Below are 15,388 nucleotides of genomic sequence, written 5' to 3'. Positions count from 1 at the left end.
GTTCCATCTCTCTTGTAGGATTTGTTCTGATTGTTGAGAAAGCATGTCACTCTTGGGTCCATGTAGATGGTAATTCATTTGCCAACAGTTGGAGAGTTTTGAGCTGCCCTGATGTCCAATGATAGGATAATTGTTGCTATTTTCACAGGATCAAACTGTGTTTGGTCCCCTGCACAAGTGTGTAGCGATAGAAGGTACAAGGCATCTTTCTCCCTTTCTCTCCCTTGCATCCCCTGAACTGGGGACAGGTAAATATGGTGTCTGTGTGCTCAAGGAGTGCAAGAACTCTGCAGGGCTAGTATAACTGCCATCACTAACTTCTGCAGATGGGTTGTGAGCCTACCCCACCTCTGTACCAGCCAACAGCACTGGCTGTACACAAAGAGGAGTGTGCACTGCATCCTCTCTTAGAGTAGTGAAGTGGTTGTGCGCTACCAGCACTCAGCACAATGCCTGCCAAAGCTCCCAGGAGGGTCATAGACCTCCATGCATATGCAACAATCCAATCCGTAACTAGTTGGGATTTAGGAACCTGAGGGAAATGTGACAGGAAACCAGAACTGGGAAGTGAGAAAAGGAGAGTTGGTCAAAAAATGGTTTCGTTCCTCCCCTCCATGGAAAATTTTGATTTTTCTGTGAAAATTTAAAAAAGAAACGTTTTGGCCAAAACCCAAAGTATTTGAATTCAGGATGCTGCCAATGTGCCTCATGGGAGTTGTAGTTCATGCTCTTATTCTACGGCTGGGCTTCCTGCCATGGACTACATCTGCCATGATGCACCACAGTCTCCCCTCTTGGAGACAGGAGACGGTGTACCATGGAAGTAACTAGCTGTGCATCATGGGAGCTGTAGTCCACCCAAAGGGCCTGGACCAGAGAGGAGAATGAGAGCATGAGGTAACTGAACCACATCTCCCATGAGGCATTGTAGCACTGTATCCAAATCGGAATACTTCTGTTTTTAACAAATATTTTTCAGATTTCAGATATTCAGGTTTTTGATTAAAAAAATCCATTTTTTTCTTAGCATGCAGACGCTTTTCATAACAAATTTAGTTTTGTTGAAAACCCAGTTTTCAGTCAAAATAGTTTTTTACCAGCCCTAGGGAAAAGTGATGCTCAATGAAACTGTGAGCTGCACATACAAACTCTCGTTCTGTTTTGTCTGCAACTGAACGGTGGATCTGTCTTTCCACCCATCCTCTTTCTCTCTCCCTCTCACCCAACATCCAATCATTGTGTTATATAGTTCTAGTGCAAAATTAAGGGTCCCAAATACTTTAACCAAAGAACACTCCTCTATTTGCCACGAAGGTACTGTTATTCCTGTGGATATTGTGATGTGTATATTTTTGTTGGAAAGTTCTCTTCGTCTTCTTTCTATTTTACTGTCACACAGCCTGTAATGCTTCATCCCTGTCACTGTGAAAAGGCTTGAAGGAAAGATGGGGCCTCACATCATGTTCTGAGCATAGCAGACTTGGACACATCCTTATCTCTCTGAAAGGGAGTTCCATAGCATAGTGCTGTTCACTGTAAACTCTCTGCCGCTGGCTTCTGAAAGTGTCAGCTTCTACCTCAGCTTTGACGTGTCTCATGGTTACAGTAGTATGAATTACTGATGGAAAGACAGCCTCTAAGGTACTGAGATTCTATCCTATTGTGAGTATTTATAGATTAGGACCAGGATGTTGAACTGGGTCCAGAATTGGATGGTGAGCAATTGTAGGTTTTAGGGTACCAATGTAATATTTTCTTTCTTTCTTTCCCTTCCCTTCCCTTCCCAGGAGGTGCTTCATGTTGGAGTTTTCTAGTGATGATCTTCCTCAGCCCAGTTCAAAGTGACCTGAAGTTACCCAATGGGGCCATCTCATTTCAGCAACATCCTAGTGTAAATCCAGATGCAATGGATTCTTTGGTATCAGCATGAGTCAAATGCTGTTGGAGTTTGATCAGCCCCACTTAATCAGTGACCGGGGTCTCCTGGGAGCCAACTGAGGTCACTCAATTAGGGTGAACTGCAAAGAATGGGACAGACAATCCCCAAAGCTGGTGGATATTCCAATACTTAGATTTACCAAGCCAGCACAAAACAGCTTCTGTACTACCTCACTGGTTACCCAGAAGCCAACAACACAGTTCCCTTAAAATAACCCAGCCTTAGGCCTCCACCAAGACACCCAAGTCAAATACGATGAGGATTACTTAAAATCTTATTCATCATATAAAAAAGTTCTACCAATCCCAAAGGATCAGACACATTACCTCCCAGGTTAATGAATATTCCAGCTCTTACCCAAATACACTCTTACAGCCGATTCTTATTAAATAAACTAAAAGTTATTAAAAAAGAAAAGAGAAAGAGTATTGGTTAAAGGATCAGTATACATGCAGACATGAGTACAGTTCTTGAGATTGAATTCATATTAGAGATGGCGAGCGTTGTAGTTGCAAAGAGTTCTTTCAGAATTAGATCATAGGTTATAGTCCAATCTTCATGTTCAGGGTGTTCCAGCTTAGGACTGGGATCTCAGCCTTATGACTTAAGCTTCCCCTGCATAAAGCTTCAAGCAGGTCTGAGATGACAGGATCAGGACCCAAGGGTCTTTTATACAATTCCAGGCCTTCTCTTGACAGGTCGGAGTTTTTAGGCGAACAGTAGGCAATTATAGAGACTTTGAAGTGGACCTATTTCCTAAGCATCGCTGGTAATTATTTACACAGATTAACATAAAACAATTGCCCATTTTCCATCATTCTCAGGTGACTTGCTATACATTTCAAAGAGAGATGAACACAGCGATATCCTGTGTTTACAGTTCATTTAAATGTTAATATTCCCTTTTGATCTCTGAAACAATAGCTATAGTGACAGACAAGGAACTGTCTATTTACATGGCTAACATATGAGTACACACATACAATTAGTATTTCTAACAATATAGGTTTGCATTTCAAAGTTCTAGCCTATGTACCATGAATGGCCCTAATTACCATTTATATACTGTTCTAACATGTCTCTACAGGTTGACTTTATGTCATTTAGCCTGCAGGATGCTTAACCCTTTCTGGCCATGCGTCACACCTTGCCTAGGAAAGGGAGATTGGAGATGGACTGGTAGCTGGTGTGGGTTGTAGAATCCAGCATTGGCTGCTTGAGAGCTGGTCTGAGTATTGCTTCAGGGTGGTTGGTGGATTGCCTTCAATGGAAGGATTGGTTATTTTATTCAGAAGCAAGTGTAAGTGCTCTTCACTGGCGTTTGCCATCCATGATGGGCAAGGGTCTGTGTCACAGTTAGTGGCTTGATCATCCCTCAGAGTTTTCATATTTTCCTTTGGTATGAGGAGGCAGACACCTGAGAGTGAGGGGCTAGGTTTATCTAATCCTGCCTCAGTCTGGGGAGATGGACTAGGTGACCTCTTGAGGTCCTTTCCAACCCTACATTTCTATGAGTCTGTGAAACTCCATAGTGCATGGTTCCTGTTTTTTGCATCAGGTCTACTTCATTCATGCAAGGCTATCATGGGGATTATGGGAATTCAGTTAATTTTTCAGCAAAGAAGGATGAGAGCTCTTTACAGAGCGAGGTGCTTGGATATGTGGATGGGTTGAGGCATCGGGGTTGATAAGTTAGTGTTCTACACAGTATAGGTCAGGTGGTCATCATTACATCAAGGAGAAAGAAGGTTCTTTTAGCTTCTTGCACAGCTTGGTATATGTTTACAAGAATTCCTTTGGCTTTTGTTTGTGTATTATGGAATGGGTTTTTCACCATGATGATGTAGCTTTCTTCCTTCCTGTTTCATCTGACAGAGTTTCCATAAACCATGATGATCTATGGAGATGGGGAAAGAAGGTGTTTTGGGGTCAAAGCATTAATGGTTGTGGACACCAGATGGTTGTATTGCTCCGCCAGACTTTCAGTGAATCAGTCTGGCAGCTGAGTGTCTTTCTCTTCTAGGGCATACATATGGTGTTCTAGTAAAGTGGCTTTTTTATTATAATGCAAGAATCTCTCTCTCTTCTTTCAACATCTAACTCTTTAAATGCTACAGCTGTATAGACATGGAAAATCTAGATCCAAACTTCCTCAACTTCAGTGTGTTCCCATACTAGACTGTGGTTCAGACCCATCTTTATGACTGTATAGAAGTTTGTTTATTAATGATTGAGGAGCTAAAAAGTTTCAGAATTTTTGGTTAGTTCCCATTAGCTTAACTAGACACAATATTAGGCATAAATGTGTTTTGCTGTTGGAACCCATAACATACTTTCTTTCTGTCTCCTAATAACCAGCCTATTGATGTATGACACTATATTTGAAATTTAGCTCTATATTAAGATCTTGATTTAAAAGAAAATTAAATTGAGAAATTAGGAGGCTCAGAGATTGGTAATGAGGTACAGAACACTCATCTCTGGATCACCAGTTCAAATCTAGCCCAGGTTAGTAGTGAGGAAAAAGTCATTATCTGACTAAAGGCTGTAAAATAAATTGTTAATAATCTCAATCTAGCTCCTAGTACAGTGGTTCTCAAATTTACCTTCCGCCACACAAGTACATATACCAATAAAAAATAATCAACATACAACTCTTACTAAATATTAAAAACAGTAAGGCATTGATTCAAACAGAGTCAACGATCCGTTGTAATAAAAGCAAAACTGTGATTGTGGTTGGTGCTCACAATTAAATGTCCGCACCGTTTCATAGCAAACAGATTAACGTACGGATGGCAACGACTTTGTATAATGCTATGCAATCTTAACAGAAAGCCATGAAAATGTACAGCACCATCTAAGGACCTGTTTGTCTGGAGGAATCAGCTTTGCTACTTGAGCATTGGCCTGCTAAACCCAGCGTTGTGAGTTCAATCCTTGAGGGGGCCATTTAGGGATCTGGGGCAAAAATCTGTCTGGGGATTGGTCCTGCTTTGAGCAGGGGGTTGGACTAGATGACCTCCTGAGGTCCCTTCCAACCCTGATATTCTATGACCCTGCCATGTTCTATGACCGTACTTATTCATTGCGGTGGGTAAAATGTGTGCAGTAATTCTTTTTTCCCTTAAAGCTTCTCACACACACACACACAATACATTCCGTGTCCCCCCAAAGGGGGACCCACCCCCCTAGTTTGAGAACCTCTGTCCTCGTAGATAAGTATCTGCCTCACTACAAAAAATTACAACCACAAGCATCAACTTTATTTGGCAGCCTCAACCGAGCTGCCGTGGAACGAACACCCTTGGAGACAGGACTACCTTTCTCCTGGATGAGGGCTGAGCCATGTTGGAAGGGCAGTGCGATGGCAGCTTCCAAGCCCATTCCCCATGCAGTACGTTCTATGGATTTAATAGAGAACTTTATTTTCTAGAGCTCTCAGTCCAGGGTCTTTCACCAGCATCAAGTTCACTTCAAATAAACCAAAATGTGGCCACTTTTCAAAATACGCCATAGGACACAATGTGACGTGGGCTATCTACATTTGAAAGGACTGATGAGAGCGCATCTTTGGATAAGGCCTTTTATTCAGTGAATTACTGGTTGCTGTATTCCATGTCCATATTACTATGGTAATTGAATTATTTGCTGTTGACAGCATGGTATATTACACCAGGCTTTTGCCATTTTCCATGATGTTGTTCCTAGCAAAGAGCACTATTTGTCAATTGTAAATTTTATAATATGACATACACTAGTTATGTATACGACGGTTGTGGTGTATGTGGTTTGAAAGCATGAAGCTGAGTGGAAGGAGCAATTATCTGTTGTCTGTAATGTTTCATACTGTATCTTTGTTTGGTTTTTTTTACACTCCAGCCCTATAAGAAGTGAGTAGAGTGAGTGGGGAAAGAAACTTTGGCTAGGCTGAGTAACACTTTCAAGCTGAGCTCTTGGTGAGGTGGACAATCTGGTCCTGAGAGGCACTAAGCCTGTACGCAGCACGCACACACACACTTCCCATTGATTTGGTCATCAGTCCTTTGGTGGGAATAAATATCCCATTTCTCCGATGTCAGTGGGAGTTCACCTCCACAATTACACTGTGTAGGAAGGGGCTTAAGATAGAGGCTGTGGTGAGTAGGTAGCATTACAATAGTAGTCTTTTGCTCACTCTGTCAGTGTGGGAGATTATCCTCCTTGCTTTCCTGTTCCCCAGAATAAATGTTGCAGTCTAGATAAATATCCGTGTCTGTATTATCTCTGTCCTAGGTACATAGGTACTGACTTTTATTTTTCCCCGGGGGTGCGCCACCCCCACTCCACCCCGAGGCCCCGCCCTGCCATCACTCCGCCTCTTCCCACCCCCACTCCGCCCCCTCCCCAATGTCCCTGCCCGCCCGCTGCTCTCCGCCCTCCCCCAAACTCCTCCCCCAGCAGGCGAATAGCTGATCGGCGGGGCCCCGCCAAACAGCTGTGACTGGTGGATGCTGAGCATCCACTATTTTTTTCCTGCAGGTGCTCCAGCGCCCATGCCCAGGTATGCACAACAGCCGTATGAATGTAGCTGCAGAACTCTCCATGCCAATTGCTTTATTTAAGGTGGATGTGCTGTGAAAAGAAAGTAGAATATAGTTGTTGAACACTTTTTCCCAGCTCACGGTTGTACTTTTATTTCCCATCCATCTGAAACTTCTGAGAGGGTGTGTGTGTGTGTGTGTGTGTGTGTGTGTGTATGTGTGTGTGTAATATACCTTCAGGTTGGTTGCATGCAGTGAAACTAACCTGTGACTGTAACACTGGGGGACTCCAATTCCTGAAAAGCCATTGTCCATGAGGCAAAGCTGTTCCCACCAAAAATGCATGAAAAAATATTAGATATTGTTTCACTTCAGTGTTCATTGAATGCATCCATGTTTTCTCTTGTGGCATCAGAATACATCACTGTCTTCTTGCTACTTTTTCCCTTTGAGCAGTGCTTCACTGTATTTATTGTGCTTCGTTACCTGACAGCTGCAGGCTGGTGCAGAGTCGAGTGTGACAATAAGATCAATTAAATCCTAATGAAAGGAGAAAGAGGCTGTGTGATTGTAAACCGTATGGGATTGTCTGAAGGTGCAGTTTAGGTAAATAATGTCCACTGCACTCAGTGTTAATCCTCTGTTTGTTTACCTAGCGAAGCTGCTGTCCCAGTTCTGTGGCTTAAATTTTTAGCTGTTTGAAATATAGATGTACAGACTCTAACATGAGGCTGGCTGCAGCATGGCATTCAGGGCGGACTTAATTAGGCAGGAGGCTCAGCTTTCTGAAGTTTATTGTGCATCTCCGATTGAACAAACATTTTTTAAAAATCGTTCTGCTCTTAGTTAGTAACAATCTCCCAATAATCCCAGCTAAAAAGAGGGGGAAAGAAGTGTAACATACAAGCAAAATTATCAGTGTGATACTAGTCACATCTTAATAGTTACTTAGGGTTACCATATTTAAAAAATAAAAAAAGAGGACACTCCACGGGGCCCTGGCCCCGCCCCGCCCCCGCCCCAACTCCGCCCATTCCCCGCCCCTTCCCCAAAGTCCCCACCCTAACTCCCCCTCCTCCCTCCCAGCCACGCGAAAAGGGCTGCCCGAGCGCTACCAGCTTCACGGTTTGCCGGGCAGCCCCCAGACCCTGCGCCCCTGGCCGGCGCTTCCCCAGCGCAGCTGGAGCCCGGGAGGGGAAGCGCCCAGCCGGGGGCGCAGGGTCTGGAGGCTGCCCGGCAAACCGTGAAGCCGGTAGCGCTCGGGCTTCGGGCAGCCCCCATGCCTCCGGACCCTGCGCCCCCGGCCGGGCACTTCCCCTCCCGGGCTCCGGCTGCTGTGCTCCTCCCCTGACTCTTCGGCTCTGTTTAAGAGCCAAGCTGCCCGAGCGCTACCGGCTTCGGGCAGCCCCCTTGCCTCCGGACCCCGAGCTGCCGGCCGGGCACTTCCCCTCCCGGGCTCCAGCTGCACTGCTCCAGCGGCGCAGGGTCCGGAGGCAAGGGGGCTGCCCAAAGCCGGTAGCGCTCGGGCAGCTCGGCTCTTAAACAGAGCTGAAGAGTCAGGGGAGGAGCACAGCAGCCGCGGGAGGGGAAGTGCCCGGCCGGCGGTATTTTTCCCGGACATGTTCGGCTTTTTGGCAATTCCCCCCGGACGGGGGTTTGATTACCAAAAAGCCGGACATGTCCGGGAAAAAGCGGACGTATGGTAACCCTATAGTTACTTCTTTGTTTGAATCGTTGTTTGATCTTAATGTTTTTTAAATCAACCACGCTAACTGTGATTCCTCTACAATTCAGCCCCTCTCCTATTTCTCCCACACTAATTCCCACCTTCAGTTCTAGCTAACAAAGCACCATGCCTGAGCTGCTCTGCACGGCCACTATCGTCTCCTCATTTCAATTCCTCCTGAAGACGCACTTCTTCTGTAACACCCATAAAAAGCTCGTTACGTCATTTACAGACCTATTTCATGTCTCTGTGTCATGAAAGAACTGCTCATCTGCATTGGGAGAGGAGCTTGAGTGGTGAGAGGGGAAAGCATAAGGACATGGGATCCAAAATAAGGTGGGTTTTTTTTAAACCCGAGGCTTAACTACGACCAGTTACGCTTCTAAACACTTGCCCTTTTCCACACTAAGGGCAAAGTTGTAATCACATCATATTAGCTAAAACATGGTTACACGTTTTCTAATGCGATACATTTTCCAGGCCTCAGGATCAGGGCCAGAATTACATCATTTTTAAAGAGCCTTTCAGCCAAGGGTCTCAAAAACACGTTGCATACAGTTATTATTGAAGCTGCAAAATGTGAGATTGCAGAAACCCCCATCTACTTCCCCTGCTGGACAGAGACCTCTCCTGACCCTGTCCCTTCATTGCATCCCTGTCAGGTCCTCACACCCCTCTCCCGATAACCTCGGACACGCCCCACAGTTTGAAAACCTCTGTCATACAGTATATTTCTGATTTCTGTCTTAGCCCCTCCCCCCCCTTCCCCTCTTTTTCCTTTTCTTCTCCTCTTCACAACTGTCAGAGCTTCTGAAACTGGGGGAAGCTCAAGTGCCTTCCTCTTCTACTTTCTGATATCTTTGAGCTTAATTTAAGCTGTTAAGTGATATGTATAATAATACTGTCAGTTCCATTGTTGCAATTCCTTTCCAACAGTGTAATCGTAAACTGCTGTTTGGTCTCTCTGGATTGCTGGTGACGTGCCCAACTACCAAGCACACATGGTATACTGCTGTGGAAGTATGTTGTGTGCTACATGATCTCAGGACAATATGCGCTACTTATGCTTACTAAGGTGTAGGTAGCTACATAAATGAAAGGAGATGTCATTCTGTTTTCTGTGTACTGCACCTTCAAATAGAAAGGAATCTTCACAAAAGCAGCTGTGAAGCAGTTGCCATTTTATTTTTCATTTGAGATACAGAATGTAAGGGTTCACTAGGCACATTTCTTTCTCTGTCCCACTATCTCATGTGGAGACTTTACATTTGTTCTTTCTTTGTTTTCTGTGATCTGAAATAAAAATAATCATCTGGACTGAAAAATACATGTTTTGCTCTTTGTGTTTGGAAAAACACTAGCATCCCTTCTAGTTGGAGCTGCTAGTGGTTGCTACAACTGAGCTGAATCAACATGGAGTAGAGATTTGTGAAACATCTCACCCTGACTAACGGTGTTACTTGCTAGCACTGTAAGATTGCCAGTTGTTCTCCTGCTTCTGAAACTGCAAGACACATTAGACTGAGATATAGTGAGTGAAACCCCTTGTTTTCCTAGGTGTCGGTGTTAATCCTTACACTGTCGTGTTCTTTTGTCTTCACTTTCCATTGGAATGTCAGCACAGTGACATACACAGGGCCTGTGTCAAGCTGACACATATTTTATTCAGCAGTCAAGTACATAAGGACATAAGAATGGCCATACTGGGTCAGACCAAATGTCCATCTAGCCCAGTATCCTGTCTTCCAACAGTGGCCAATGCCAGATGTCCCAGAGGGAATAAACAGAACAGGTAATCATGGGGACACCATTCCTGCTCATCCTGGCTAATAGCCATTGATGGACCTATCCTCAATGAATTTATCTAGTTTTTTTTTTTAACCCTGTAATAGTCTTGGCCTTCACAACATCCTCTGGCAAGGAGTTCCATAAGTTGACTGTGAGTTGTGTGAAGAAATACTTCCTTTTGTTTGTTTTAAACCTGCTGCCTATTAATTGCATTTGGTGACCCCTAGTTCTTGTGTTACGAGAAGGAGTAAATAACACTTCCTTAGTTTCTCCAGAACACTTTTTCAACATGGCGGAATGGCAGTAGGTGAAAAGTGAGGTGACGATCCATCAGAGAAACAAGTGAGATTATGAAATGGATTTTACTTAAATCCTCTGTGTAGATTTAAATTACATTCAGTCCTGGCTGTCTGGATTGTGTGTTTTAGCATTACATTGATAATTTAAACAATAAAAATAAAATAAGATGGCAAGACAAAAACACTGGGATGGGGAAGTGTGGTGTGTGTGTGTGTATGAATGTGTATTAGCCCTCTTTTTGTTTATTTTCCAGGACAAAGAAGGTCAGCCATTGCTATCGTATCACTTACCGGCACTTGGAGAGGACTCTGACTCAGCTCGAGGTGCACCGCCTTCATCGAGCCATAGAGGAATCGGCGGTACAAGAACTGGGAGTGGAGGGTAGATTCTAAAATCCCTGCGTTGACTGTCACAATCACTGTGGATGTTTTTTTTGTAAAGAAAGAAAGGGATTTTGTGGTGAAGCGTAGAGTTTGGAAGCCTTTTGATAAATGGGCAGTGGTAGAACTTTCAGATCATAAAGATTACCATTGAGAAATTGTTGACAAAGCATTTGTCCTTTATTTTAAGAAAGGGAAGGGGGAGCAGTAATGTAAGATTTCCCTCCTGTTACATTAAGAAATACTCTGCCTGGTGGTTTTCTGTGTTGTTAATTGGTCCCTGGGTTCCATTATAGTGTAAACACTTGGCATTATTTCTGTGTTGACAGGGTTTTCCGTCCACGTCATGAGTGAAGCAAAACAGAGGCACATTTTAGCGCTAAATAGAAAAACTGTTCACTCTTTCTTTTCTCCCCCTTCTTATAAAAAGGGCACATTCTGCGTCAAGAAAAACTTTCATGAAATATACCTGCAAAGTTTGGATCTCGACCCAAGTTGATTGCTCTTGGATTTTGGTTTGGCCTATTCTAAAGGAAGGGATAGATGTGGAGTGTGACTCTGGGTGCAAATCAGAACTTTCCCAGAGTGCTGGGTGTTTGGATGTGGCCTCTGGTGTGGGCCCAGCTGTACTCAGACCAAGCCAAAGAGAGCATCTCCTCTTGACACTTCTAGCTGCATGTGTTTCACATGCAAAGTGTCTGCTTCAAATCAGTGTTCCTAGCATGTGTACTATGGCAAAAATTTCCATCGCCCGCATCATCAGCCAGAGATTGATATCGCTTGGAGGTGGAAGAGGGAAGTACTCGTTATTACAAGGCCCTGAAAAGCAGAAATATGCAGGTACTTGAACTCCCATAATGTTGTGCTTCCTAATAGAAGTCATCTACTGAAAGACATGACCTTGGAGGGAGAAAGCGGGTCTTTGATGGAACCCCTTTCTAGTTCAGTCACTTTATTGGATGCTTACTTCTTTCATGACAGGTTATAATAAGCAAATTTTGGCAGTGGAATGACACTGGAGGCTTGTGGAAATTTTCAAATGGTCTGATAAATACTTGATGAAGCACTCAGATGCAGAGACGGTAGTGCGAGCGCTTGTTCTTGCCTGTAAAGATATTTAATATGGTCTTTCAGGTAACTTACAAATTTGTTGGCTCTGTAAGGAACGTTGCTTTCTCCAGGGAAGGGGGCAGTAAAAGCCATGCACTAAGAACCATCCAGCATTGCTTTATACCCCACCACGAGACTAATGTGCAGTAAACATGTACTCAACCAGAAGAAGCCAGCAACTAGCACAGATGGGACATGAACGGAGAGCTCATTGTAATTTCATTATTCAACAGACTTCACTGTATAAACAAATTTTAATCTAAATCATTGTTGCACTATCTAAATAACTTGATTATAAAGACAGTATGCTAGATTTTTTTCTACAAGGCAGAGTAGGAGCCATTTACACACCAGAAGAACCTACTTGGTGATCTTTAAACAAAAATCTTTTTAAAGAGCAGGTGTCCTTAATTGTCTTCCATTTCATTTGATTCCCTCCTATTTTTAATCTCTACCCCTTTTAGAATTCTCATTAGGGACTACTACAGTGAAAGGGCTTTTTCAAAAATTGCACCAGAGCGGTGATTATTCCTTGGCACAGCCAAGTTCAGGTAATGCTGCCACCTGGGGACCCCAAATCTTACATGATGAAAGAGTGGTGTGATGTTCAGCGATCACATTGCACGAGGAGGAGAGTACAAGCTGCTTCCTGCTGTGTGAGAGCACTGAGGTAGTACCTAGAGACTTTTGGAGAAAGATGACATCTCCTTTCTTATTATGACCCTGGCTGGGGCACATTGCAAGATTCTCTCTACCATTCAATAGGGAAACCTCCATCTACTGCTTCCCAAACCCCTTTACTCTGCCTCCTCCCTCCCCTTCCCCCCACGCACACAATTTCTTAGGGCAAGATTGGTTTTCCCATGGGATTGATCCATCAATATGTGTGGCATAGAAGTTTAAGAAAGGTAGTGGGGAGAAAATTGGACAGTGAACCTTGGGTCTCACGCCAGAGACGTGAATTGACTGGCTTAACAAAGGGTACCCAGATGTTATTGAATCAGCTGGCTCCTTAGCCATTAACATATATGGTACTTGGCATGATCCAGATTGCAAACTGTCTGTACTTAGCAGCAGGGGAGTGGGGGGAAGAGAGAGTCCTTAGAGCATCTAACCTCTTGGTGGAAAAAGGGTGGGAAGATAGGTGAGGTCTTGAAAATGCTTTTACAGAGTGCCACTGCCAGTAACAAGCAGTTTTCACTTCACTATTGGTCTGGTTTCTTCATTTAAAAAATGTCTGATACCACTGTCTTGAATTTTGTTCCTTAATAAAAGAGTATCTTGTAAAAGCTGCAGTGTTTTGGACCCTTACTGTAAAATACTGCAGTAATATTTCATGAGGGATGAGAGAAACTCAGAGAACCTTCCAATGGGAAGACAAAGTTCTTAATGCTAAGTGTGACGGGTTGGATCACAGAAACCCCCTTGGGAGCTGCCACCTAATGTACCAAGACTACTTCTATTCCTGTTTTCCCTGCCAGCTCAGGACTCCAGCACCCTGTCTTGCTGAGCCAGACACTCCCGTCTGCTCCAGCACAGACTCAGGGTCTGAATTGCTTGCCCCAAAGCTGCAGGTTTACCTGAAAACAGCTCACAGAAGTGTGCTTGTCTTTAGCACTCAGATGCCCAACTCCCAATGGGGTCTAAGCCCAAATGAATCCGTTTTACCCTGTATAAAGCTTATACAGGGTAAACTCATAAATTGTTCGCCCTCTATAACACTGATAGAGAGATATGCACAGTTGTTTGCTCCCCCAGGTATTAATACATACTCTGAGTTAATTACTAAGTAGAAAGTGATTTTATTAAATACAGAAAGTAGGATTTAAGTGATTCCAAGTAGTAACAGCCAGAACAAAGTAAGTCACCAAACAAAATAAAATAAAATGCGCAAATCTATGTCTAATCAAACTGAATACAGATAATCTCACCCTCAGAGATGCTTCAGTAAGCTTTTTCTCAGACTGGACACCTTCCAGGCCTGGGCACAATTCTTTCCCCTGGTACAGCTCTTGTTCCAGCTCAGGTGATAGCTAGGGGATTCTTCATGATGGCTCCTCTCTCCCTCTGTTCTCTTCCACCCCTTTATATATCTTTTGCATAAGGCGGGAACCCTTTGTCGCTCTGGGTTTTCACACACACCCCCCACTGGAAAAGCACTCAGGTAAAGATGGATTCCAGGTCAGGTGACATGATCACATGTCACTGCAAGACTTCATTACCCACTTGCCAGCACACACATATACAGGAAGACTCACAGGTAAAACACAGCCATCTGCAGATAATGGTCCTTGTTAATGGGAGTCATCAAGATTCCAAACCACTATTAATGGCCCACACTTTGCATAATTACAATAGGCCCTCAGAGTTATATTTCATATTTCTAGTTTTAGATACAAGAGTGGTACATTTATACAAATAGGATGATCACACTCAGTAGATTATAAGCTTTGTAATGATACCTTACAAGAGACCTTTTGCATGAAGCATATTCCAGTTACATTATATTCACTTATTATCATATTTTTATAAAACTATTCCAGTTACATTATATTCACTTCTTATTATGTTTTTATAAAACCATATAGACTGCACAACGTCACACTAAGAACCTCATTCCATGTCGTATAGCTTCTAAAAATGACTTCTTCCATCTGTGACTGGCTAGAAAGCTTTACCCTGCTTTGCTGAAGGATGACTTGGCTACAGTGATCCATGCCTTCATGACCTCTAGGCTGCATTATTGCCTCTCATTATACTTGGGAGTGAGCAAGTCAACCGTGGTGCAGTCTGCAGCATCCGAACTCTTCAGCAGTACCAGTTACCAAGAATATATCCACCCTCTATGTTAACCATGTATAGGCCATATTCAAGGTCTCATTTGTTCTCTATGAGGCTCTCCGTGGCATTGGCCCAAGGTACCTAAGAGTCTGCATCTCTCTGAGACCACAGTCTCTCTTGGCAGCCACATTCTACAGGATCTCTGAAACTGTCAACCTTCGGGGTTCATATGGAAAGGTGGGAAAGGACAGAGCTTTCTCTGAAGCTGCCCAAGACTATGGACACTTCTTTTGGTGGAGGTAAGCATGACTAGATCATGTTGCTTTCAGACCAAAATGCAAAACTGACTTTTTTAGGCGAGTTCTTTCACAACAAAAAAGAAAGAAGAAGGCGATGGAAAGGGGGTTGTATGTCTTGCAGGAAAAGAACTCAGATGTCTTCAGGAGAGAACTAGATTAGATCCATGTGAAAGATTTTGAGGCTTGTGTGAGGCTGTCAGATGCCATGGTTATCTGACAGCAGGGTATAAAAGCTTAGATAGATTTAGATTAAATAGGCCTTCTTCATACACACTCTGGTATAGATGTTATCTGGAAAACTTTTTAGGCAAGGACTTGCTGTTGCCGGTGACTGTGGCACTTTCCATTCTCATAGAAGCAGACCTCAGATCAGAAGCAATAGGGTAAAATGTTTAGACTTCTACCTTTTGGAAATCTTGCCCTTTCCTTATTTTTGTGTCTCCCGTCCCTGATTTTATACAAATAAGTTCATTGTAGGCAGCAGTACTTCTGCTCTGTTCTTAGAATCATATCAACAAAAGAGACCAACCAGTAACTAGTTT

At 43.5% G+C, this 15,388-nt stretch overlaps 1 protein-coding gene across 1 annotated transcript in view; it reads left to right on the top strand.

Moving 5' to 3' along the window:
* Positions 1 to 10,668, top strand: part of FARS2 (phenylalanyl-tRNA synthetase 2, mitochondrial) — a 395,435-nt gene extending 384,767 nt beyond the window's left edge. Inside the window, exon 7 of the mRNA XM_065400011.1 lies at positions 10,530 to 10,668. Coding sequence (XP_065256083.1) covers positions 10,530 to 10,668 — 139 coding nt within the window. The remainder of the gene's footprint in view (positions 1 to 10,529) is intronic.
* Positions 10,669 to 15,388: the final 4,720 nt, after the last annotated feature.

This window comes from Emys orbicularis, chromosome 2, assembly GCF_028017835.1.
Source record: "Emys orbicularis isolate rEmyOrb1 chromosome 2, rEmyOrb1.hap1, whole genome shotgun sequence".
In the NCBI taxonomy this organism is placed as follows: domain Eukaryota; kingdom Metazoa; phylum Chordata; order Testudines; family Emydidae; genus Emys; species Emys orbicularis.
Note: the sequence above shows the minus strand (reverse complement) of the source record. Positions and strands in the feature narration are given on the sequence as shown.